Below are 25,256 nucleotides of genomic sequence, written 5' to 3' on the forward strand. Positions count from 1 at the left end.
GCAGCGACCACGACCGATCGCAAGCGATGGCTCCCCAGTTCTGCGCAGTTCTGGGGTAACCAGGAGCTTGCTTTTCGGGAAGCAAGACCCCATAGTTTAGAACGTTAGGTTCAACGTGAGGGCCCACCCGTGGTTTGGCCGAATATGCGTTAATAGGTGCTGTGGGCAGTCGGTGAAGCCACTGCAGATGGTCGCGTTTTTGGTGGCAAGTCCACCCGACCTATAGATGAAATGCCAGGTCTACAGAAATCTAACGCTGCCTCTCGAATTCATTCGGGCTCCGTTGACGGCGCGATATTTCTGTTGGTTAGCTGCGTTAGAAACTTTATCCGTCTCTTAAACTCGCAGTTTAGAAGCGCCGCAAATCCGAGCCTGCACAGTGTCGACGCTGACGAAGATTATGGGCCTTATTTGATTGATTATGAGGTTGAACGTGCCGACGCTACACAGGCGGTGAGGCACGCCGTAATGGAGGGCTCCGGATTAATTTTGATATAGGACTTATTTGCTAGCCTTTAAAAAATGCGTTTAGTATTCACAATGACTGCATTTACCTCTATTTTCACTTTCACAATAAAGAGGAAAAATAAATGCATGATGGAGATAAAAACTTATTTTTGTAAATTCTGGCCTATTTCAGCAACGGTCGCATACATTTTGAAGGCGCTGTGAGGCACAACTAAAACGACGCCATGCTTTTTTTTACCGCATTGACGACTGACAATATACAGCCATTGCCGTGAATTGGTGTCCGATAAAGGGGGTCTTTGCGTTTTGGCCTACTTATCGGGCTACAAACAGCGCTGCCCTCTCAAGTTTTGTTTCCCTGACCGAAAGTGGTACGCCGATAACGGGTTGGATAAGGCGAAAGGCATAGCAGGGCCCTTGAGTCCTTTTTTTCTGTTGTTTAGTTCTCTGAGGCGTTCTTTTCGTTGAAAGTATGTTTGTAAACATCCGGTTATTCTTGGAAGAAGACATATCTTATGGGCAGCGCGGAATGGTAGAAGGTGAAAGCCCAGTTCTACCGTTACGCAACAAGAGGGAAAGGCGTTGCAGGATGTGCGGCTTTTAAGAACTTAGCTGTGGAGAGAGTAAAAAAAATACCGGCTGGAAGAAAAAAACAGCATTCCTTTCGACCTTGTTGCGCATTACACTTCAAGTTCAAGTGCATGCTACGAGCTGAGGAAAATAAGCGAAGGTGCTTTTTTTTTTCTTCTTTGGGTGGGTGTTTTTTTTTTTCTAAGTCTGTACTCAACTTTGCTACTCGTGTTCTTGACTCCTGTCTTGTTTGTACACCGTTACCATTCAAGTATTTTGCTTTTCGCCGTTCCGACTGCTAACTTGCCTCATCCGTCTGCTATTCATCTCTTTCTTTGTTAATTCCGTACTAATTTTTCTGGCGCACCGGCCAAGGGGGAGAAACAAAAACGCGCAACGTAATCTTGTCGTCGAAGGAGGATGGATCGTTGAGAAACGGCCGGTGCAGCACGGCTCCTCCTCCTCCTCTTCGCCGTCGACGGAATGCGGGACGTTCTGAGAATATTCCCGCTCGCGCCTTTAAATAAATACACTCGCCAAATTTTGGCGGAATGCCCTTCCAGCAAGAGAGCACGTGCCCGACATTCAAAAATGCTCCCGACTCTCTTTTCTCTTTCTTCGTTCTCTCAGACTTGTCGAGGTGGTGCCTCAGCGTATTACCCGCTCGAGTTGTTCGACGATTCTCCACGCACCCATCCCCCCATTCCGTGGTCACTTTCCTGGTACAATTAGTCGCCTCGTCTTTTTCTCTTTTTTTCTTTCTTTTGTTTTTCACCCGGTTTTCAGCGCGAACGTTGTGCAACAGAGCCACCGCCTACAAGCACAGGCCAGCTCCGCCGCAGTAGTAGGGGAAAAAAAAAAGAAGAAAACGTTATGCTAGGACTGACGCAAGCTCCGTATCCGGTGCCAAACTGCGGTAATCGGCGGACACGCTTCCGAAAGCCGTCCCAATCCGCTTGTTTCGCTTATAAGCTCCGGCTGTGGCAAGTTCCTGCAGGAAACCAGGAAGGAAACAGCGCGTATGACTCACATGTGCAGCAGTTCGCGCTCCTTTCGCCAGGTGGCGAAAAGGCGGGAAATTTTGAAATGCATCTATACTGTATTGATCAAGATGCGCTTCACAGGTAACGTGGAACTGCGTGAACTGCGACCATTACGCTTTATTTTGGGGTTTGAGCGAGGCAATGGTTTGCGACACAACTCCTTGGGCGTGTAAGCAGTGTGAGCCCCCTTTGTGGTCAAGTCACAGTGACTACATATATAGCATAATGGTGTCATCCTTCCCCTTTATCAGCAGCGGCGATTTCAACGAGTTCAGTCATTTCTTGGTCATGCGTTTTCTTGGTCATGCGTTAAGGGATGTGCTTCGGTGGCTAGAATTAGTGCGAGAACAAACCTATGTGGAGAAGCATTTACAGAGTGGAGGCAAACTACACTAGACACTTCAGTGGCTCAGTAATTTTAGGACTGATTTTTACTTTATTTCTGATGGAGGCGAAAAGCAAAAACGCCTGTGTGTACGAGATTTGAGCGCACGTTAAAGATCCCCAGGTGGTCAAAATTAATCCGGAGCCCTCCACTATGGCGCGCCTCATCGCCTGTGTTGCGTCGGTTCGTTAAACCCCACAATCAATCAATCAATCAATCAATCAATCAATCAATCAATCAATCAATCAATCAATCAATCAATCAATCAATCAATCAATCAATTAATCAATCAATCAATCAATCAATCAATCACTTTGCACTTTAACTTGACGCGCTTTATTAGCTTGCTGCTACTGGCCATGCGCGCGTGCTCATACGGAATGTCACACTACCGGACGTGCCCATAACACAATATATATCAATTCGCCCCACCCCTGCTGCGAATTTATGGTTCTAACATTATCTTTTCTCCTTCAGCTATAGCCTTGTCTCCCACTTCCGGCTGTAGATATTGTTCCGTAATCCCGCACAGTCAACAGCGGAGCAGCAGTTATAGGTTTACGTGGTTTCAAAAGTGCGGAGTATCTACACGATTAGTGGCGGCTGTCAAGAGCAAGACATTGCGCTGTAGAATAGGCGAGAAGTGCGCGAACTGCGCGCGATATTTCGGCGCGTTTTTGCGTCGCTTCGAGGCTTCAATTCCCGCGCTTTGCGGCAATGCTTCGAGAGAAGCGAAATCTGCGCGTTCACGCAAAGGTTAAAAGTTCCGCCCCTCCGCAGCTGCGTGTGAAAAGCGAACTTAGAAAAGGCGATTGGAAAGAAAAATTAAAAAAGAAACCCTGCCCGTTTCCGCACGTGTTATAGCGGCGGGAAATGCAGACGGAGTCGCCATCTGCTGCAGACGACTACAAGCTGGCTTGCGCGAAATAAACTCGTTTACGCGCTCCGGTATTGTTCACAACTTAGGGTGCGTTCAATTTCCCCTTTAGACGGCTTCGTTGCCGTCTTCGCGGACAGTCCGCCATGTTAAGCCCTGTTCCAATCCGAATAAAGCAGTTAACGAGGACCGTTTCGAGGAGGCGGCATCAGTCAGCAACGATGCAGGCTACCTTCCTGTCTAAACCAATAAGTGACGCCAGCGCCACTTTTTTTTTGTATTAATGTTGTAACAAAAGCACTTGTTCTTTTATTGAAATATGTAATGTAATTTACTAGAGTTGAACATAATTTTGTTTAATTTTTAAATCACGTAATGCTTGTAATAATAACGGCAATATTATTTACGAAATCTACGGCTTGCGTTTCTCAACATGTCTGCTACGAGGTTGTCGTCTGCGTTGATGTTTCGTTCGGGACCGCTTCGCCGTTGCAATTCTTATTCCTTTAGACGTCTAGTTAGACTGCTTCGTAAGCTGTCTACCAAGCTGTCCGCGAATTGGAACGCAGCCTTAGCTACCCCATAGCCGCGACACCAAGTTAGCCGTCGTCTGCCTTGCTATCACTCCACGTGAACCGTGGTACGACTGCGTAAGAGTCACGCCAGTCAAGCTCCAAACGTAACGTGCAAGAACGAACAAAATGCTAACGTAAAAGAAGCGCGAGCTTAGGTGTGAGAATGAATTGCAAAGCAGGCAGTGGTTATACAGCGTAACAATTGACTTGAGGATAGCTACAAGTACACCTTTTTAAACGCGTTATGAGAGCTCTTCTAATGATAAATGTTGACAACAAAGGTCACCGTTCAATCAAAATATTTATTTTTAAGAAAAATTCAACTATAAAACAGGAGTGCGCACATTTTGTAAACATATAATATCGCATAGTATATAAATCGGCGCACATGACCTTATAGCTGTAATTATTGAAGCCAACTGTGTCCTGTAAGCTGAAACAAAATGGGTGCTTGAATGTGTGGAAACCTTAAATGAATGAAGCGCATACGTACAGTTGAAATCTGGGTTATCAACGGCTGTTTTACTAATTTTGTAACTTGACCAATGAATTTCAGTTTCCCTGTCGCAAGCAGTCTGCAAAGTTACTGCGACATTGGATGTAACAAATTTATTGTATTTTGGGCTCTCACGTGGTTTTTGTCACACCGGGTTTATTTAAAGCTAGCTGTGGGTGAAGTAAAGAAATGGCTCCGGGTACAACAAATACGCAATTAGAATTTAACTCATTCTGAGGCGGAAATTCGTCCGCGGATTTCAGGCTGTAAATATCCTACAACCCCCGCTCCCTAGCGGGAAATGTTTGAATGTTTGTAATTCGTTCTCAAATATATAGCGCCGAACAAGGGACGACGACCCAGAAAACGACGGTTTTTGTAGGTTTCATTTTCTTAGAAAACCACCTGCTGTCTCTTTGCTCTTCTATATTGCGTTGTTCCTCCTTTGTTTAGCTCTATTCGTTTTATGATTTTCTCTGCCGGTCTTCGTACCAGACATACAACGGCACATTTTCTAAAACAGCGTTTTTCCGCCGGCAAAAGATTAATCTCGTTGTGTTCAAAGTAATTGTCCCTGAAAAAGAAAGTGCATGACAGCTGCATCTTACCGCTACTCACCTACGGGGCAGAAACTTGGAGGCTCACTAAGAGGGTTCAACTTAAATTGAGGACGACTCAGCGAGCAATAGAACGAAAGATGATGGGTGTAACATTAAGGGACAAGAAGAGAGCGGAGTGGATCAGGGAACAAACGCGTATTAAGGACATATTAGTAGAAATTAAGAATGAAAAATGCACGTGAGCAGGGCATGTAATACGAAGGAAAGTCGGTCATTAAGTGTAACAGAGTGGATCCCTAAGAAGGCAAGCGTGGCAGGGGGCGGCAGAAAGTTAGATGGGCAGATTAGATCAAGAAGTTTGCGGGGATAAATTGGTCGCAGTTAGCACAGGACCGGGATAATTGTAGAATAATGGAAGAGGCCTTTGCCCTGCAGTGGGCAAAAATAGGCTGCTGCTGCTGCTGCTGATGGATATCTCACGCACACGCTCGTTTCATGATGATGATCATGAAAGTGATTGTGGGGAATCGAGAATTTTTTTTTGTGGGGCTTAGATCTTGCGTGTTAAGCACACGACCTTAACACGCGAGCTGCGTGCTACCGTGCAGAAGTGTCATTTAGCCTTAAAAAAAGTGGCTGCAACATATGACTTACGCAATTTTATATTTCCTTGCGTCATTTGAAATAGTTTAAGACTTTCAGAGGAAGACAAAAAAATTGCGCGCGTTTTTGTGCATGAGACATTGTTGGGACACTTTACTTTGCAACTATTGACGTTCGCTCGGCTGTTCGCGCGAATCGACAAGAAAAGCCACAGAGACGTGAGGATATTGACATCCCGGCGCGGACACAACCAATAAGCCATTTGCGGGAGGCGTAACGTGATTTTTGATAGGAGGAGGTTGGCTTGCCAAAGCTGGGCCGCCTGACGTCATGCTCCCTCCTAACATTTTTCTTCCTCCATAGTCTATGCACTGTAGCGTGACGCTAGGGAGACGTATAGTGGCGCTGGCGTCGGTGGCGATTCAAACAGAAATAAGAAAAAAAAACGAGCATAAAGAAAAAAAAAACTTAATGCCCATGGCAGAATTGAAACAGCGATAAAATGTAACAAAATTACAAAATGTTACTCTGACAAAATTTGTGGTAAAATAAGATAAGATAACAAAAAAGGCGACGTGCTCCTCCAAATAGCTGACGCTAGCTTCAAGAGCTGTGCTTCCACAAGTGTAGGCATTCCGTAGGCGAATGCTCAGGGGTTTTCCCCGCCTTGTTTACAAACACACGGCACGTTGGTAGCCCTAATCAATGCGTTTGCACGGCTTCATTTTTCTCTTTAAATCACTGCGCGCGAATCGATAGAGCGGAAGCCCCTACTCGAGCAGCGGCCGGCGACTCCTCCCTCCCCTGGCCGCCCGCGCCCCGTAGCGGTCAGTACGCGAAGCACAATCGCAGCAGGTGGATTGCGGAGTGCACAGGTGCGGGGGTAGGCGTATAAATAAAAGAGAACACTTCGTTGGAGCTCCGAGGCTACGGAGGAGAGGTGTAACCATCAAAAAAAGAGTGAAAGCATAGCGCAGCGTCCGTCGGCGTCAAGGGCAGCAGCAGTCGGCGAAACCGGCGCCGGCCGGTCGATTCTACCCTGGGCGCGGAAGCGGCACGACTCGCGCTCGTTTAACAACCGGGCCGTCTGGCCGCCGCCGAAAGCCAGACGGCGTGGTCATTTGGGAAGTTTACGTGCATACGCCGCGGCCGCCTCGCTCTCACCAATCGCTTTCACCCCCTTCACTGGTCCCCCCATTTTTGTTTTGTTGTTGCCGCCTAACGACGCAGACACGCTTATGCACCCACCCTTTCATGCCACTCCATTTCCTCAAGCTTTGTACGAAAGTTTTTTGCTTTCTTGTTTAGTCCACACGTTTCTTTTCGTGAGGCTGCTTTCGCTATTCTTACCTTGGTTGCATGAAAGCAGCGGGGTGTGTTCCGGAAGCTACGTTGCGTCACAGCCCTGTACGAGCAAGTAACGACGAGTGTTCGGAGTATGTCGCTTCGAAATGGTCCAGTGTCCGGTGGGTGAAGCAAATAAAATATTTCTAACGCACGTTTCGCAGGGACGTCGCATCCCTCCCTAATGGGGATTAAAAGAAGCATGGCGGGTAATACTTTTGAGTCAGAACATACTACACATGCTTCAAGATATTGGTATGCCGGGTGTAGAATGATGCGGTCAGAAGAGGTTCACAACGCTAGACGAGCACATTTCGTTAAGATCAGTTAGTCAGGCCATTATTTTGCTTCTGCGAAAATAAATCGCACAATTCATGGTTTAGGATTCACAATTGATTTCAGGGTGACGGCATACTTTAGCTGAATCGTACGTCATCGCCATTTAAAAAAAATGATTTGTTAGATATTATTCGTTTACGCAGATCCTTGAAATGTGTAGGGCACATTCAACGACACTCGCTTAAAGGAATATTATCGCATATTCGTCTATTTCGAGCAGTGGCCAGATACGTTTGGGGAAAAAAACGCCAAGAATCGGTCGATGCGTCGTGCCTTTGTCCCAGCACGGGGCACATTTCGTTGCCGGTAGCGTGAGTGCGAGATTGGGTGACGCCAGCTACGGCAAACGCTCCAGAAAGACGCACGAGACCGTGGAACGAGCTCGGTGACGTTGGCCCGCGTTCTGCTTCGACCAAGAAGATTTTAGGGGCGAAGCTCCTCTTGCTCGGGCCCTGTCCCGTCCCTCCTTGCTGCTGTATACGGCACGGCACATTAATGATGATTGTGGCAGGATCCCCCTAGGGATTGGCCAACCAAAGATTGGCCGAAGAGGACAAAACGTTCAACGTGTTCGTTGCTACCCAACAAGGCGAAGAGGAATAAGAAGAGGTCGTTCGTCGCCTGCGAGCTCAAGACACGTACCGGGGGTACGTGTCTTGTAAGACACGTGTCTTATAAGACACTCTGCAGAAGGCGACGGCCAAGGTGGCTAAAATGTCACACACCCAATTCGCCAACTTACCCATGGAGATTCTCATCGTCCAAAACAACCCCTACATAACCACCACAAACATCGACGTCGTCGACGGGCTTGTCAACGGAGCGGTGGAAAGCTTGACGTGTGGAGTCTTTATATGATGTGCGGGCGAATGTTTCACGGTTTTACCGATAAGCATTTTTGCTTCGCCCGTCTCATCATCATTCACTTCGTGGAGATGGCGGAATTTTTTTTTTCGCACATTTTTGTTGCATGAAACGCGGTTACAATTGTATCGACGTATTCTGGACAGGACGATCAGAATAGCCGTTCATACGCTTTCATAAGAGTAGTCCAGGTAACAGCGGAAGTTTTCTCGCGAAAGCATTACTAGTAGCTCATTGAGCGAGAAAGCGTGATTTCCTTAAACGAGCGAGATAAAGTCTCATTGAACGCGACACGTCATGTGGCTCCATAATGCGTACGTCATTAATAAAACAAAGTAAAGGAGTGTACGCCACGTGGTTGCATAGCGCGTTCCTTAGCAATAAAACTGAACGCCAGCCGTTGCCTCGCCTCGCGGCGCACCAGTCACCAGAAAGTCGGGGAGCACCGCGCGGTGCACGGCCGCGCTCCTTGCTGCCGGAGCGCTCCGGTCGCTTCTTCTTTTCTAAGTGCCGAACGCGCGGGAGCACAGTAGTGGAACGAGGTTTCCCCACCCCCATTCAATTGATTGATTGATTGTAGAGTTTAACGCGCCGACGCAACGCAGGCGATGAGGCGTGCCGTAGTGGAGGGCTCCGGATTAATTTTGACCACCTGGGGATCTTTAACGTGCGCCGAAATCTCGAACACATGGGCGTTTTTACTTTTCCCCATTCAATTTTCACTGTTCATTTAAGTGCCCAGATTTCCACGCTCGGGTCTTCCTTCAGAATGAGCACGCCGAATTAACACTGGTTGCTCGTGCAAACATTAATTGAGAGTTTTAGCTGTCCGTCTGTTCCGTCGTTTACGTAGTTACCGTTTGAGCGGGACCCGACTTTGCCTGCGCGCGCTGGAAGGGAGAGGAGGAACCCCACCGTGACGAATGCACAGGCATGGCGAGGGCTGGGCCGCGGAATTAATGCCCCCTACCGCGACGAATGCGCAAGTGCCCAGACGGGTCCCGGTCAACACGGTAACCACGTACAACACGGAACATACGGACTGCTAACTGCGACGAATGCACAAGTGCCCAGACTAGTCCCGGTAAACACGGTAACTACGTACACGACGGAACAGACGGACTGCTTTCCGTCTGTTCCGTCGTGTACGTAGTTACCGTGTTTACCGGGACTAGTCTGGGCACTTGCGCTTTCGTCGCGGTAGGGGGATTAATTCCGCGAGCCAGCCCTCGCCATGTCCGTGAATTCCTCCCTCCTCGCCCTCCCGCGCGCGCATGCGCAGTCGGGTCCTTGTAATCACGGTAACTACGTACACGACGGAACAGACGGACTGCTGAAACTGTCTAATGTTTCGTGTTCGCGTTTCTCTCCGTTCCCCGAGTGCCCGACTGCGCTACACGCGTAACTGAGTAATTCAAGTGATGAAGAGCTGGCGGAGGAAGCATGACGCAATAGTGCACGCGCAGGCAGCAGATTTCCATTATCACGTGCTGGCAGCGGTTGGATCGTATGCTCTATAGCACTGTCAGGCATTGTTCCGCAAGCAGCTGCGGCGGATCGTGCATATGCGATGCCAGCCAGGATACTCCGGTAGCGACGGTTTTTCTTTTCGTTCTCCGTTTGCAGCTGCCATTGTTTCTAAAAGTATGTGCCGGCACAGTGTCCTTTTTCTGCCAAGGAAGCGTCCATGAATTCGTAGTCCTCATGTATATAAAGGGACAAAACACAGCTGGCCGTGCTGCTCGAAGTATCTCAATGGTAGGGTCGTTCTTTTCCTAGCTTACCGAGCTGCTTCTTTACTGCGCTTCGACTCGGTGTGACAAAACCTTTAGCGCGCTTTATGCCGGGAAATGGAATCAGTGCGCTAGAATTCGCAGTGTTCTAGGAGGGAGGTTGGACGTGAAGGATAGGAATAATAATAAAAAATAATGGCGAATGAACGAAGTAGAAGAGAGGGAAAGCGAAAACAACTCTTGATTACTAATCGGCGCGTCGTATAAACGTAAAGTAACGTTGCAGTACTCTTCAACATACGCTTAGGACTGAGATTGGGGATTTTTTCCTGACTGCGGGAGAGGTTATATGTAGTCTTAACAGAATGGAACGCCTAAAAGTAGTGTCCTCAGAATTCTGTTGGTAAATAACAAAGCATGTGTTCAGCTAACAAGTTTGAGAGTCATTCCAAGAAAACAACAGTTTTCCATGAAGAATGGTTGATAACATTTTACACTATATTGTTATTCTGTTATAGTGTAAGCTCACGGGTGAACAAGAAAAGAAATATACAGCAGTGTTTCTTGAGATTAGTAAAAATTGGGGCCTTTCTTGGATATATGAAACCTTAATCAATTCAGCCGCAAGAACTCGGTAGTGCGTTATTGGGCTGCTCTGGATGTAAAGGGGGCGTGGTCTCAATCGTCACCTTGGGTGCACTGAAACCAAAGCATAGCACGGCTGTCTACCACTAACTGGGTCGCCCGTTTCGATCGATTCTAAAATTAGTCACGCGACCCTTATTCAAGTTGGCAGACAGCCGCGTGTGTAACCTTCTCCGAGAAGCAACAGCGCTCTCTTGCTTGGCTTCTCGTTATAAGTGATTGCATACCCACGGCTGAAGTATTAGTCGGTGTACCGTTACCCCCTGCCTCCCAACCTTGTTTGTTTACTTGGAGCGAATGCCGGTTGGGCGCGTTGGTATTCCATGATGAAGAATAAGCGCGAACGAGACGACAAAGCTATATATGCTTTCCGTGGCATTCTTGACTGCCAACCCTTATTTCTGTCTCAATTCAACGACCCCCTCATTTTCATATATATATATATATATATATATATATATATATATATATATATATATATATATATATATATATATATATATATATATATATATATATATATATATATATATATATATATATATATATATATATATATATATATTAGAAGTCACCTTGAAAAACATAACAACATTTATTGTAACGTTTCGACCGGCGGCCGGTCTTTTTCAAAGATACAAATAGTGCAGATCAGTTGGGTTTAAATACAGTTCAGTTGGGGGCGGCGGGCGGCGCAAGAAGATGTATCAAGCAAACCGTAGGCTCTACGCGACACAGAAGCATACGAAGCCCCAGAGAGAGACCCCTTGCGTTCTGGGGCTTCGTATGCTTCTGTGTATTCTGTGTAATATATATATATATATATATATATATATATATATATATATATATATATATATATATAAGAATACGAAGCCCCAGAAGCACCTTATACGCCTCGAGCTTCGTGATCGCTGCGCCGCCTGCCGCCGCTTCTCCGCGTCGCTTACGGGATGTCCGCTGCGCAGCTGATAGCTGGTCATGCAGTGTTTCGGTTCTCTTTCGCTTCTTTTTGCCTTTCCGTGCCATAAACATCTTGTTATGGTGATGTATGCAAACAAATAATACGTTTAGTGCACTTCAAAAAACAGCTGCGTCCTGATTAGAGTGATTGAACGACAACAAGAGCTAACCGGGGACGCGGTACTGCGCGCTTCTTCGACCGCTCTTACGGGCGTCGGCGACGGCAGCGGCATATCACCACTGTCACCTCCGAGTATCTCAGGCGCAAGTGAATTCTATTGACGCCTCGTTTAAACCTGATATTGGCACAGTGAGAGGTTGGTTTCGTTTTTCAGCGCGGACAACGAATTCGGCCTTGTTTTGAATGTGTCCGTTGCAGAAAAAAATGATTCGGGGATGTGATTACCTAATACCTGACAATAACTTGTGCCCTTTATAGAAATAGAGGCCACGCGAACATGTTAAGTATATTCCAAGTCTGTGGTCGTTAAATATGTGCCCACTCCCGCCTGATAGCATGGAAGAAGAAGAGCTAATGAAACCACGGAAAAATAAATGGTCTGCCAAGTCCGGGAGCAATGTATAATAGCTGAAAAAACCCAGTGCAGCTTCGGAAATCCTAGAGACGTTTGTCTTACCCAAGGTTGAACTCACTAGACCAACTAAATGCGAAATGCACTGATATTTTCCAAGACAAGGAGGAGCAGGAGGGGGGCGCTTAACTATCGTTGTGTACACGAATGCGGAGCTAAATCAAAGAATGACCGTTTTAGTAATCACACGAAGCTGCGTGTTGACCTTTATTTTGTTTTTGACTTTAACGAGCAGCTGATCATTCTGCGGACACATTTTGCGGACACAAGGAATTTCTCAAGCGATAAAAGGTGTCCTTGGGAGAGTGTGGTATCTGATATGGCCCTCTGATTTCACTTTTGTGTTAAATTCTGGGCTCCCTGGGCCATATGATGTTTCGAAGAAGCGTTTAGTCACGGCCGCGGATACAAGCAGAGGGTATATGTAACCGATCATTGTTTGGGAAAGCTCGCCTCGCGACAAGACGACCCAGGCTTAAATTCTTTGTGCTGACTCCCGCATGTAATTTTTTGCATTATCTATCTTACGTATTGCGTACAATGTCCGTGAAATTTATGCCACATTGGCTTGTTCAGATTAGTGATGAATATCAGAGGTATTAAGCGTAACTGGCGGGCTATCAGGAATGAGTGCTCCGCTAGATTATGAAAGCATACGAAACCGATTGAAATCGTAGTGACCATCTGAACGAACGCTGCTTACGGAGGTACTGTTAGTAAACTTCAGGGGAGTGGAATTACAATCAGCTCCATGCATATATGCCGGTTTCGTGACGCCAGCTTGTGACACACACCTGGCGCTTATGCGGACCGAATGTACCACAGTAAGATCGCGTCAGAAGCATTTAGACTCTTGTGAATACACCAAATTTGCGATCAGGGTGACTGCTCCACATAAATATGTATTTCCAACACATACAAACGGAAAATATCAGTCGCGAACGTGCCTCAAAAGCAAAGGCGACAGAGGTGAGCGGGCCGGCGCCTCCCGCGACTGCTTTATATATATATATATATATATATATATATATATATATATATATTACTCTACGGCCAGCAGAAATGAATGAACGGGATGGGGAGGCTAACACATCTTATTATTACCAACATCAAGGCATAGCTTGTCCAGGGCCCTCACCGGAAGACGAATATCTCAGTCGCCGTATCGACCTTACCTCGGGAGTACTTAAACAAAATTTCGATATCACACGCCGCTGACCGTACACATTGCCTTATCGGCGGTGACGCATACTCACACGCGCGCGCTGCGCTGCGCGCACAACGTGTGGATCACGACCGCTCTTCGTAAACAGGACAAAGGTCGCGTCTTGCTCCACTGTTTACAAACAGGCGACAAGGCGCCTGAGTCGCGACGTCCGTCGCTTATCGTGATGCAGACGCAAGCGCAACCTTTTCGCAGAAGCTGAATCGCACGGCGCTTAAAAGCAACCCGATTTTGACGAGAGGGGTGCGTGTGTACGTCTGTTCTCTTTTTGCTCACTGTTACCTGCTACACAACTTGAATGAAGGCACCCGCCGCTGTTGCACGTGCAGCACGTGAGCCCGCTGATTTGTGTGGCATGTTTTTTGGCCATGTAAAACCTATCCCGGTTTAACACTTGCATGTGTATGATATCTGTGCTTCGTTGCTACCTAACTGGAGATTTCTAAAAAAAATAAGAATAAAGCTAGTTTCACGCCTGTGAAATCTGGTGAAACAGCGGAGATGACTACGGCACCCTGGCGGCTACCCCCCGCAGTGGCGGGGGTCGTTCACAACGCCAAATCGCTGCGGTATGTTCGTACTCGAAGCTCACCCACGGAGGTCTGGTATAGTTTGTCGGTGCATATATGGAGGTGGACGTGCGCTGCTTGCCGAGATCTTGCACTGGACGGCCCTCAGAGTGGTGGCGCCATCTGCCGGCCCAGCGGGGTACCTTCGCCTGGCGTGACGGACATCACCGCAGGACATGGCGAGCCCCTAAAACTCCGCTGTTTGAACATGAAAAGGCCACGCCTAAGCAACACCTGGGCTGTGATTCGCGCCGTAGTCGAAGGCTCTGGATTAATTTTGGCCACGTATAGGGGTCTTTGACGTGCGCCGAATTATCAACACTCTGGCGTCTTCGCTATTCGCCTCAATCTGAACAACGGCCGCCGCGACAGGGATCAAACCCGCGTCCTTGGGCTCGGCGGCACAATGCCCTAGCCACTAAAACACCGCGGCGGATGAACTGCACATTTCTAAAAGAACACATAACTCTCCAAAAACTATCGTCACGAGACCGCGTAACTCGGGTCATCCTGTGGAAATATTCCCCTTCTCTTTTTTTCGGAGATTAAAGCGGGCGCGGTTTCCTTGTCCGGTTCTTATCGTATGTTAGAGACACTCCCACGGCATCCGCAAGAAAGTCGGCGAACACTTCCCGAACCGCCGGCGTACTACCTCAGCCCGACTCGGCTCAGTGTGCGTAGTAATCACGAGCCAGATTGCATCCCAACGAGGTTGCGCATTCATTCAGGATATTTGTGCCATTCAAGCACGCTGCCGTGTTCGCGCTCCTACATGGTACCCCGTGTTGACCAAGTGGAATCACGTATGGAGTCCAAGGAACAAGTTGTGAGTAGACGACGTTTCTCTAGCTCTCCGTGTGCTTGACTGGTTTGGGAACCATACAGTCCTTGTAAAATGACGCCAGCGTACACGTACACCATGAATATGAAAAGCGAAAACAAAGAAAACGACAATGGACATTTTAACCCTTTCGGCCATGGTGGTGTCAATTGACGCCATAACAAGTTTCTGTAGCGCTTAGAGAACGAAACCAAACTCCTACTTTTTTGGGGCATTGTTCTTCAATGATGCCTGTTCCGATATATATCACTGTGGTTTGATTGTAATGGTGCTGCACGCTGCAAACAAGACGAAGCTCCGGTGAAGACGAAATTACGACTTTAAAGATGAAAAAAAAAAAAAAAGGCGATCCCAGTTTAATTCCTAAGCTCGTAAATCTCTAAATACGTGCATTACGAAGCTCATTTTTTGTTTGTAGGTTCATGTAGTCATAAAGTTTAATAAAATATGCAAAGGTCATGTCTCTGCGTGACGTAAAATTTTTAATTGCCAGATGTCCTAATCAATTGCCCCATAAATAAATATGTTAATATTTGCACATCCAGCTCTATTTTTTGTTTTGGCGCTTATAGAACCCTAAAATTTAGGGAAACACACGGAAAACATTGTTTTGCGTGAAATAAAAGAAATCAGGTCCTCTTGCATTGAAGAGTGCTAATGTACAACTCGCATTGGTGTCCGCGGAGGAGTCGGAGCTGTTTGCTTCGGGGTACATATTAGTAAGTTGGCTTTCGCGACCACGAAAAGCTGTTTTAAAGTACGTTGAAGAGGGAGACACAATGTGGCGCTTGACGTAAAACACGGTATATGAATGAGATGGCAGCAGTCAGTGACAGCATGAAGGAAACCGGCCGACTTGAACTGGCGAACTGCACGAACCGAGATATCCACACTTAAAGCGGGCATCGTGCTAAAGGACTAAAATGATTATTAGCTACAGCTTTCATCGGACAGGAAGGCCGAAGCCAATGAGAGGTGGTTGAGGTTGTGAGGGAAGTGGAATGAATGTACGGTACGAACAGTTCCTCTACGCTTGTCCGCGCTTCGGCAAGGGCTTAGACTTCGTAGTAACGTCTTGGGTTTCTGCACGTGCGAAGCCATCTGCGCCGGGAGCGCCGGCGTCTGGTGGAAACGACGATAGTTGGCAAGGAATCTAGCGGCGGCGACCGACTTTCGCAGCTACAGCCGGACGTTACAAGTTGACGCAAGGGGACTTTGCTACCGTTCGGGCGAGATCAGAGCACGCATATCGCTTCCTCGTCGACAGCGGGCAGGCATACTATGCGGAACACGTGTCGAGGTTAGTGGTGCCAGCCGTTTTATGTTGGTCCCTAAAATCTGCTATGGTGTTGCGTAAGCGGAACGCTCGTATGCACTTTGCCAAGCTATTTTTGTTTGACGAAACCCCGAGACTGCCGTCGGCGTCGGAGCGTAATGTATTGCGAAATCGCTGCTTTGAGACTCTCTTACAAGCAGATACGTAGTACGTGCATGCTGATGTATGCGTGGAATTTTGTTAACTTTGTGAGTCAGGCATGTGGGAGTGTATGCGGAGACACATCACCGGACGCCATCTATGGAGCAAGAAGACAGTTGGTTCGCCCTCAGCTTATAGGCATTTCCGCGCTTGATCCAGAGCCCTCCACTACGGCGCGCCTCATCGCCTGCGTTGCGTCGGCACGTTAAACCCTACGATCAAATCAATCAGCATTTCAGCGCTTGGCTTGGATGTCGCCTCATGGCTGTAAGATCGAAACTTATATAGTGACACTAATCGAACTCACCCGTCGAATTTCCGTTGAACCAAGAAAAGGAAATATTACGATCTCAGGGGTCTGCGTCGCCTTCAAATTACCGCGCAGCAGCGATGTAGGGGCATGGAATTAAGGGTTAGTTATCGCCATTACATGCGCCATCATTGGGAGCTTTGAAAACGGGCTTCTTTTCCTGTTGCAAATTGGCAAACGTAAAGAGCCAGATACCAGGACACCTTGCGAACCGCTGAGTTAATATCATGCTTTGGTTGCAGCAAGGCTCAACATTCGTTTCGAACTGAACAGCGCCACTCTGTTCCCATCGAACACCGCCGATCGAGTGACACCGATGTTTTTCACTGACACGGCATTGATTCTCCAGGAAAACGATGCGCCCACGTTTAAAAAAAAAATAAAAAATAAAAAAAGGATCCCACTTTTGTAGCGTGAGTTACACTGGCCGAGGTTGAGCAGTTTCGCGCGGCTCCTGGAGAGCCGTGCTGCGCATGCGCGAGGAGCAGTAACGTCTCACGGCGCACAGCTGGCTCACCGGAGCCGCCGCCGCCGCCGCAGCGATTGGATTGGATTGGATTGGAAATCGTTTTAGCAGCAGTAAGCATGATAATCAGCTAATCCTAGACAACCAGGAAACCTAAGAATAACCAGCTGAACCTTAGCTCACGCTACGTATATCCTGGCATAGCCGAGCTAAGCCACTGCTAAGTTTTTTTCTTACTTCTATGTAACGAGTGGGAATTCATTCGGTGCCCTTGGTGCTATGTATAGCCAGATCGATCAAGGCATGGTCGTTCCAACCATTCCTTATCCTACCCCCTCCCATGGTATTGAAGGACTCCGGTATTACTCCGAAGGTTTAATTTTCCCTTTCACCATGATGCGCACGTAACACCGTATACGTGCCCATAATTGACGCGATTATGACGGAGAACTGGAACGTGTGAGGGGGAGAGGAACCGCACCTGCACTTAGCCACTGCTGTCCCCGAGCTGCCGCGCCTGATTGCCGAGAGCGCCCGACGAACACAAAAGACAGCGACAAATACATACACGAGGATTGAACCAAGTTGCGCAACGGCAAGCGGACGCTCTCTTCAATGGGGGCAACCATTAGTGCGCGATCATGTCCGCCCTGCGGTGTCGAAAGCCTTAATTGGCTTATCACCCGGTTTTGGCCGCCCTCCAAGCCGCCTCGCATAATTAGTCCGGCCTTGACATTGACATGGAGCGCTTCGCGTAAGGTGGGCTTTTACAAGTCGTGCTACATAGTGCAAACTACCTGGACGTATTCGCTCCGAACCCATGCATTCCCTAGACAGTCACCCGAAAATCCATTTTTATCTACCACCCCTTTCTGTCCGCAACATTACTGAGGCACATGGCAACGCGTCTTCCCTCTCGATTCTTGAAGGGGCTGCCATCGAAAGGGCAACTATCAGATGTGGCATCCTTATAGGTGGCCGACACCACCTGAAACATACACGCATATTCATAATCCCTGTCATGATAACGAATATTTGGTAAACCCTCTTCGTAACGAAATCGCTTTATTCGAAATTTCGTTTTATTCGAAGGGTAACAGGGTCACAGAGAGTAACATTAAGTGTAAGAGTGGATCCCTATAGACCTTTTCAACTTCTACGTCCTGTAAGCTGCCATTTTATCAGTGGGCTGTGCTAGCGGCCCTATAATTGGCGCAGTCGACAAGAATATGTAACTGCGCATGCGCAACACAGCCCAGGACATGTCCTGATCTTATGAAAGATTAACGAATGAAAAGGTTTATAGAAGGCAAACGTGGCAGGGGCGGCAGAAAGGTGGGCAGATGAAATCAAGAAGTTTGCGGGGATAAATTGGTCGCAGTTGGCACAGGACCGGGATAATTGGAGATCTAGGAGAGGCATTTGCCCTGCAGTGGGCGTAAACAGGCTGGTGGTGGTGATGATGATGATAACATCATATCCGCTTTTAAGAAAGTGCCGCTTATAGCGAAACCAGTTTCCTATCACGAGGACTTCATTATAACGAGGTATTTAAAGGGCATCTCGGCACCAACATTATCTTGGGTACAACACACGCCACTAGATCAGCTTTCTCTACCGTTTGAAATTCAGGAAGTACCGCAGATGATACTTTCCTTTCTATATTTGTTGCGCATTTTCCCGGAAAATCACCAAGAGGAAATAACGTTACCTTCGCGCAAAAAGAGAAAACTGTGGCTAAAGTCGCTCAAATCGTTGTGCTGTTTCCACGTAGACGTCCCTTCCTTAACGGCTATAGGAGAAGAAACGCACGGCATCCTTTCCTTGAAGCTTTTATTCCCGCTGTCGATAGCCTGCTGGATTCAAAACTCGCCGTTCAGCTTTCTGGACTAACGCCAGCGTGAATAATCTGGTCGATCTACATGACAAACGTCTCCTGAACGTGATACATTATTTCGGGAAGGCCCCTGTAAGATGTGATATAGATGTTGTTGTCTTACTCCTCGCGGAAATAATTTTTCTTTACCCCTCGCGGTTTCTGCCGTCGACCAGCAAGCTACCTGTCCATGTAGTCCCTCGACATTTTCTTTATCTTGCCGTGGAGGGGTAGTGAATAATTGAGTGTAGGACATGTGACTAATGGTCCTCATGTGGCAGATTTACAGCGCAGGTCCAAGGCGCGTAAATCGACCAGCAGCAGCAATGGAAGTAGGGAACGCACGCGGACGAGTGTAAGAGGTCAGCGATCCCCTGGACACGCTGTCGAGAATAACTGCACGCGCCTACAAGCTCCGACGTGTGGCTTAGCTGAGAAAACATTTGACCTGGCGTACTTTTTTCTCCTTAACTTTTTTGTCTTTCCGTTGACCCGAAGCGAAGGTACCAGCGCTGCCGCAACTCCAGAAAGGATGACGCAGATCTTCGCCGCACTGTATGTACACGCTTAGGCTACAGATAACTAATGGATATCAACGGCAACTCTGAGCACGAACGAAAGGTCAAGAATTGTGAATTCGCCTAGTATAGCCCCACGAGAACGCTTTGGGCTTACACCAGCTTGTACGGCTTTCCAGAAGGTGTAGAACCGGACACCGCAAGAGTCTTAGTGCACGGTGCGGGCGGTGTCTGGCGCGCTCGTTCGCGACTAGCCGGCGCGGGGGCGTTACTCGAAGCTCTGAATGAGAAACGGCCTTGGACGAGGGCTCCGGCCGAAACTTGCTGCGCTTTCATTCGGCGTCTCTCGCTCTTATGCGGGTTTAAAAGCAAGGCAAAGGAAAAAAAGAGAAGAAGAAAGGAAGAACACGAACGTAACCTCGAAAAGATTGATGGCCTCGAAGCGCAGTGACCCCTGGGTACTTCCTATGGCACTGGCCTTGGGGTGCACGGTCGACCTTGACCTACGACACCGTGCTTGCGTGTCGCTGCGCGCGCCTCCTGCGTGCTTTGGCGTGTACGGTCAGTCTCCGCCTTAAAGGGACCCTGCAACACTTTCGATAAACGGTTTCATTCTTTCTTTCGCGTCTGGAAGCACTGCGAAAACTACAGTTATCGCCAGCACGGAGCGGCACTGCGTGATTTGCTCGTCGCACCAGATATTTACGCCTTCCGTTTCTGCTTTGTTCTTGTGGCTTTCTTTTTATAGTTGCTATCGAAAAGCGTTCATTGCTGGAACTGAAGGAAAACCGGCCAACAGCCGCTACATGGCCTCAGCCTGATGAGCATCTGATGAGCATAGACCAGTAATTTCTGGCTGAGGTACTTTGCGACCCCCTAATCTAAGTACTGAATGTGTTGGGTGACTACGTTCTGCAAGCATTTAGGATTTCCAGAAAAAGTTGAGAAAAAGTGTTGCAGGGTACCTTTAATATGGCTGCCGTTTCGTTGAGGGTTTGCAGTTACTTCGAGACGAAATACAAGGTTAGCTCATTAAAAAGATTGCTGGGTCCCGATAACAATGGGGCCATTTTTTATTGCGAACTTCGAACAAATAGAGGAGATGTTAAGGGAAACATATGAAGCAGTGGCCACTCCCCAGCGACTTTCGTCACAGAATATCGTGTGTGCGTCACAGAATATCGTGTATGACGTCATACACGTCATCATACACGTCTATGACGTCAGTATCGTGTATGACGTCACAGAGTATCGCGTGTGCAGTTGTCGGTGGCCGGCCAAAGCCACCGCCAAGAAACATGACTGGGTGGTTATAGTGGGTGATCTGGTTCAGTTTGTTCGTTTCACTTGAATGCAAACGTGCAGTTAACGCAGCGATAACTATGTTTGCAATGCAGGCCAACATTATTTTATTTTATTTATTTATTTATTTATTTATTTATTTATTTATTTATTTATTCAATACTGCAGGCTTGACAAACCCAAGCAGGAGTGGACAAGAAACATACAAAATACAAGAATACGTGAGTCGCAGTTGTAAGGAATAATAAAAAGTATAAGGATAAAAAAAACAAAAAAATGCATTTAACAAGGGCGAAGCATCAGATCAGCACAGTGGTATTTGGGTTAAAATAAGCTTCGAGGGATTCAACAGTAGAAAGTGCGGAAAGTGCACATTGTGTGACTCCTGCCCGTACTGCGTCGCTGTAGCGCGAAAATTGAAAGTTTTTTTTTCAGTATTTGTGGTGTTTTTATTTTTCTGTCGTAAAAACGCTTTTCGTGGCTGGAATAGAGTTGAGTGAGTTTCCAAAGGCTAGTTCTTTTAAATTATACGTGGTTGTGTATTTTGTTTTCACGGCCCCTTTAAAACTAATTGCGACTGTGTGGAGTTGGCCGCATCACAGTGCAGTACTACAGAGGAGCTATGAGGACAATATTTGGCGTTGCGTTCATCCTTGGTCTTGAGGATTAAGCAGTGTTGAGGAATTTGGGTCTGCTTGTACGTGGAACGGGCGAGGAAAGCGACGTCGAAACGTTAGAGGAAACATCAATCTTTCCTCGTCATTACAAGAGAGGGATTGTCACGTGGTTCGCCCCTTTCGCTATGCTCGAGCCTGAAAACGGAAGGTGCGATGAAAGAAGCGGCAGTGGAAAGTCTTCAACGGCTTGCCGGGAGAAGCTACATGAATACTTCCGAGAAAGTCGTGAATCACGACGCATGGCTTCCAGAAGTACGAAGAAGAGTGGCCTCGCTGATATGCGTGGAGCCGGGATAGAGCGCTTGCAGGAGCTATAGACTTGTACTGGGCGGATGCGTTATGCAGTACGCTACAGAACATTTTCTACGCGTTGCGAGGACGGAATGTATCGGGGAGGAGGAAGCATCCGCACAGAATCAGCCCAGGAAGTTTCTTGTGCGGCTTGCTTCACGTGAAGCGGCCTTAACCGTTTGCGAAACTGTATTAAAACATCGCTGTCTTTTGACACATCGCGGCGCCACCCTCAAGTCCTCTCTTTTTTGTTCTTGCTGCTTCGCCATGTTCGCAGTAATTATCTCAGCCACAGTATTTCTTGGCGACCAATGTAACTCTGGCACCTGCGTGATTTTATTGACGGCTACGCTCCATCCACTGTAGCGGTAGTCATGGAAGTGTACAAAGTTGTATTTTCTTGGATTTTTTTAATGCTACGTTAATTATACAAACGGTCCTTTTTAACGGCGAAGCTGGTTAGCAAATCGTGGTTTTTCCTGTCCGCAGTAAAAAAAAAACAAAGAAAAAGCCGAGCGCTCGTGTGTGAGCGCCTCGCGGAGACCGCCCAGCGTCTCCGACGCACGTTTGTCAAGCCAAGCATACCCACTTAATGAGTTAGGCCAAACTTGGCAAAAAAAAGAAAAAAATCTCCAGCGTTCGCCGTAATCGTGGCAACACTTTCTCGGAACGAGAACGACACGTCATAGCGTACGCCCCTCCAAGGTGATGTCTAATGATTATCACTTTCAAAAAAAAAAAAAAAAGAAAGAAAGAAGGAAGCTCACACTTATAGCAACAATGATGGAATAAAGGTCGTCGCGGCAGGGTAGAAGAAGCAAATCGCCTACTATCGTGGACTTAAACCGTCGTGATGGTCGTGTAGGTTGCGTAAAGCTTCGCTACTTTCGAGTCTTACGCATTAGTGTGAGCTACCTTCATTTTTTTTTATTAGTAAAATGACCATGAACAGTTATGTTGTTAGTAAACGGTAATTCGCCCAAAACACGCAGCATACCGGAAAGCCCGTAACCAGCAACTGAACGCGTGCTTGGGAAGCCGACACATCTGGCCAGTGAACAGGGAGCGACGCGTGTTAATGCACGCGCCGGTTTTGACTCTGTAACATGACCTAAATTGCCTAAAAAGTGCTGTATGGTCTTCAAGGTTCTGGCGACCTGGGGCGCCTCACATGTCTTGTAGGGAGGAAACATAATTTTTTTAGTATTGGCGCTCTTCCACCACCTATTGGGAAAGAGAGGAAGCTCGACTGCAACGTTAGAAGCTGGTTGTCCGCCACGTTCGAGGAAGTATCACGGGCAAAGGCAAGCTCTGTTACAGGAAACTAAACGTCGCGGATGACCACCCTCGGATTGTCTATCTTCGCCACGTGACAAGACAAATGACTCTGGGTAAGAGCGCGATCTCCATTCTCTTTCGGCCGCCGCGAAGATTGCGTTACCGAACGTTCTATTCCGGAAACCATTGTCCACGGGAACGCACTTCATCACGCGGTTTCGCGCAGGATCAGCTTCCGCCTTCGTACAATTCTGATGACGGGGGGAGTTTTGTGACCACTACACGAGGCCTATCCACCTTACTAGCGGCATATCTTTCATTGGCTGCAGAGACGGGATTCGCTCCTCTCATCCCGTCTCTGCAGCAAATGGCGGATATGACGCTAGTAAGGTAGATAGGCCTCGTGTAGTGGAAACAACCGGGAGAGGAGCAAGAAGCGTCCGGCCGCGCTGGCTCAGCGGCTAAGGCGTTGTATACTGCTGAGCACGAGGACGCGGGTTCGATTCCCGGCTGCGGCGGCCGCTTTTCTGGTAGAGGCGAAAAGCAGAAACTCCCGTGCGTAGGAGATTTCGGCGCACGTTAAAGATCCCCAGGTGGTCAAAATCGATCCGGAGCCCTCCACTACGGCGCGCCTCATCGCCTGCGTTGCGTCGGTGCGCTAAAGCCTACAATCAATCAATCAATCAATCAATCAATCAATCAATCAATCAATCAATCAATCAATCAATCAATCAATCAATCAATCAATCAATCAATCAATCAATCAATCAATCAATCAATCAATCAATCAATCAATCAATCAATCAATCAATCAATCAATCAATCAATCAAATCAGGAGAAAGAAGCGTTCATTTGCACTAGGCAAAAGAAGGGTAATTTAGTATAAGACACTGCTACTAACGAGGCCGTTCTATGGGAAATTAGGGTGCGCGCGGCGGAGAGCATTTTTTCGCAGCATTTTAATTAGGATTGCCGGGGATTTTAAATGAAGACGTTTTTAACAGCACCGAAACAGCATAGACGGGCACGTAAACATAAAGAAAAGCTTCTTTGCCGTCTTTTCAGAACATCCACTCTCAGTAATAATTACATACAACAAAGGGTTGCTTTTGAACTCAAATGCTGTGGTGTACGTATTTGTGAACCAGCCCCTGAAAGTCACCTTCTGCGCACGCGTATACGCCTAATCACAACTGCCGATGTTGGAGGCAGTTTGCCTACTGTTGTTGGGAGGTGTCATACATACTAGGTTTCAGGTCTTTGGCATCGCCGATATCGCACGAACACCGATAAATCAAATCACGTGCCGTTCAGACGAACATCACGCGTCCGTGAAGCTTAAATTCGACCGATTGGAAACAAAATATTATACTTTATATAAAAAAAGCACTTGCGTCAGCACTGTCGTGTATTGTGTATATGAAGTCGGCGCCCTTGATTTACACGCGTGCCACAATGTGGCAAAGTATGACAGGTCCTTTTTCAATTCGTTAACTCTGCCTGCACTTCTTGAGAACTACGCGGAGATGAAACGAATTTTTGTGATTAGCGTGAGCCTAATGTTCACTTTTATGTGCGAGGCAGTGAAAAATGAGCAAACAGCACACGCACACTGACGCAAAAGAACTTACTGTTAGCTAAAACGGAGATGCCTGGAGCGTACCTCGGAGATCTGAGCAGTGCCGTCCAGCGAAGAAGGCCTCCAAACTGCAACCGATTGTCGTATCCTGCTATATGATTGGCTAATAGAGAGACGTGCCTTATCGCGACTTGCGCACGACGCCGTGGTTTGACACTTTCTTCAATCTCCATCTCACAGCCTCCTTCGAGTGGTGATGCTGCAAACAGGCTTTGTTCCTAGGAGGTGTTGATGCTGAAAGCGGTGGTGTGGAAACAGAACGGAGATTGATGGTACACTCGAGTTGTTGCTGTGGGCGCGTGCTGAAGTTAGAGGTGTATATAAGTGTGAAAGGGGCAAAGCGCAAGCGGTATACACGCTGCAAGCTTGCTACACTGCGGACTGACAGAAGCAGTCCTTGTTTTGGGAGTGCGCGTTATCTTCACAGCATTCGCAATGCGAGACCGCCTCAGAGTCAGCACGTGCCACTACACCCGGGCGCCACGAAGAGTCAAAGCTTTGGTAATGTGGAGTATCTTTGTCACCTTCCAGCCTTCTTGTACATCACGTTATTTTCGTACACACCTACGTGCTTTTCTTCCTACTGCACTTTTCCACTCCTATGAGGACCCTTAACCTTCATTCGTCGGGTTTTGTGCCAAGGAGACCCAGCACGAGGCGTAGCTGAATCATTTCCTGCGGCGACGGTCAAGTAACTGAACAAATTAGCAGACGATTTGCAGGGACGG

At 47.6% G+C, this 25,256-nt stretch overlaps 1 protein-coding gene across 3 annotated transcripts in view; it reads left to right on the top strand.

The window, feature by feature from the left end:
* Positions 1-25,256, top strand: part of LOC144174882 (sodium- and chloride-dependent glycine transporter 1-like) — a 112,134-nt gene that overhangs the window by 45,904 nt on the left and 40,974 nt on the right. The window contains exon 1 of one of the 3 annotated variants that reach the window (XM_077703839.1): positions 14,536-14,678. The exons of the other annotated variants lie outside the window; for them this stretch is intronic. Coding sequence (XP_077559965.1) covers positions 14,625-14,678 — 54 coding nt within the window. The 5' untranslated portion in view covers positions 14,536-14,624. Of the gene's footprint in view, positions 1-14,535; positions 14,679-25,256 lie in introns of those variants that run through there. 3 annotated transcript variants of the gene reach the window in all.

The sequence above is a fragment of the Haemaphysalis longicornis genome, unplaced genomic scaffold (genome assembly GCF_048455015.1).
Source record: "Haemaphysalis longicornis isolate Haplotype H1 unplaced genomic scaffold, Haemaphysalis longicornis Haplotype H1 scaffold_3, whole genome shotgun sequence".
NCBI lineage: Eukaryota > Metazoa > Arthropoda > Arachnida > Ixodida > Ixodidae > Haemaphysalis > Haemaphysalis longicornis.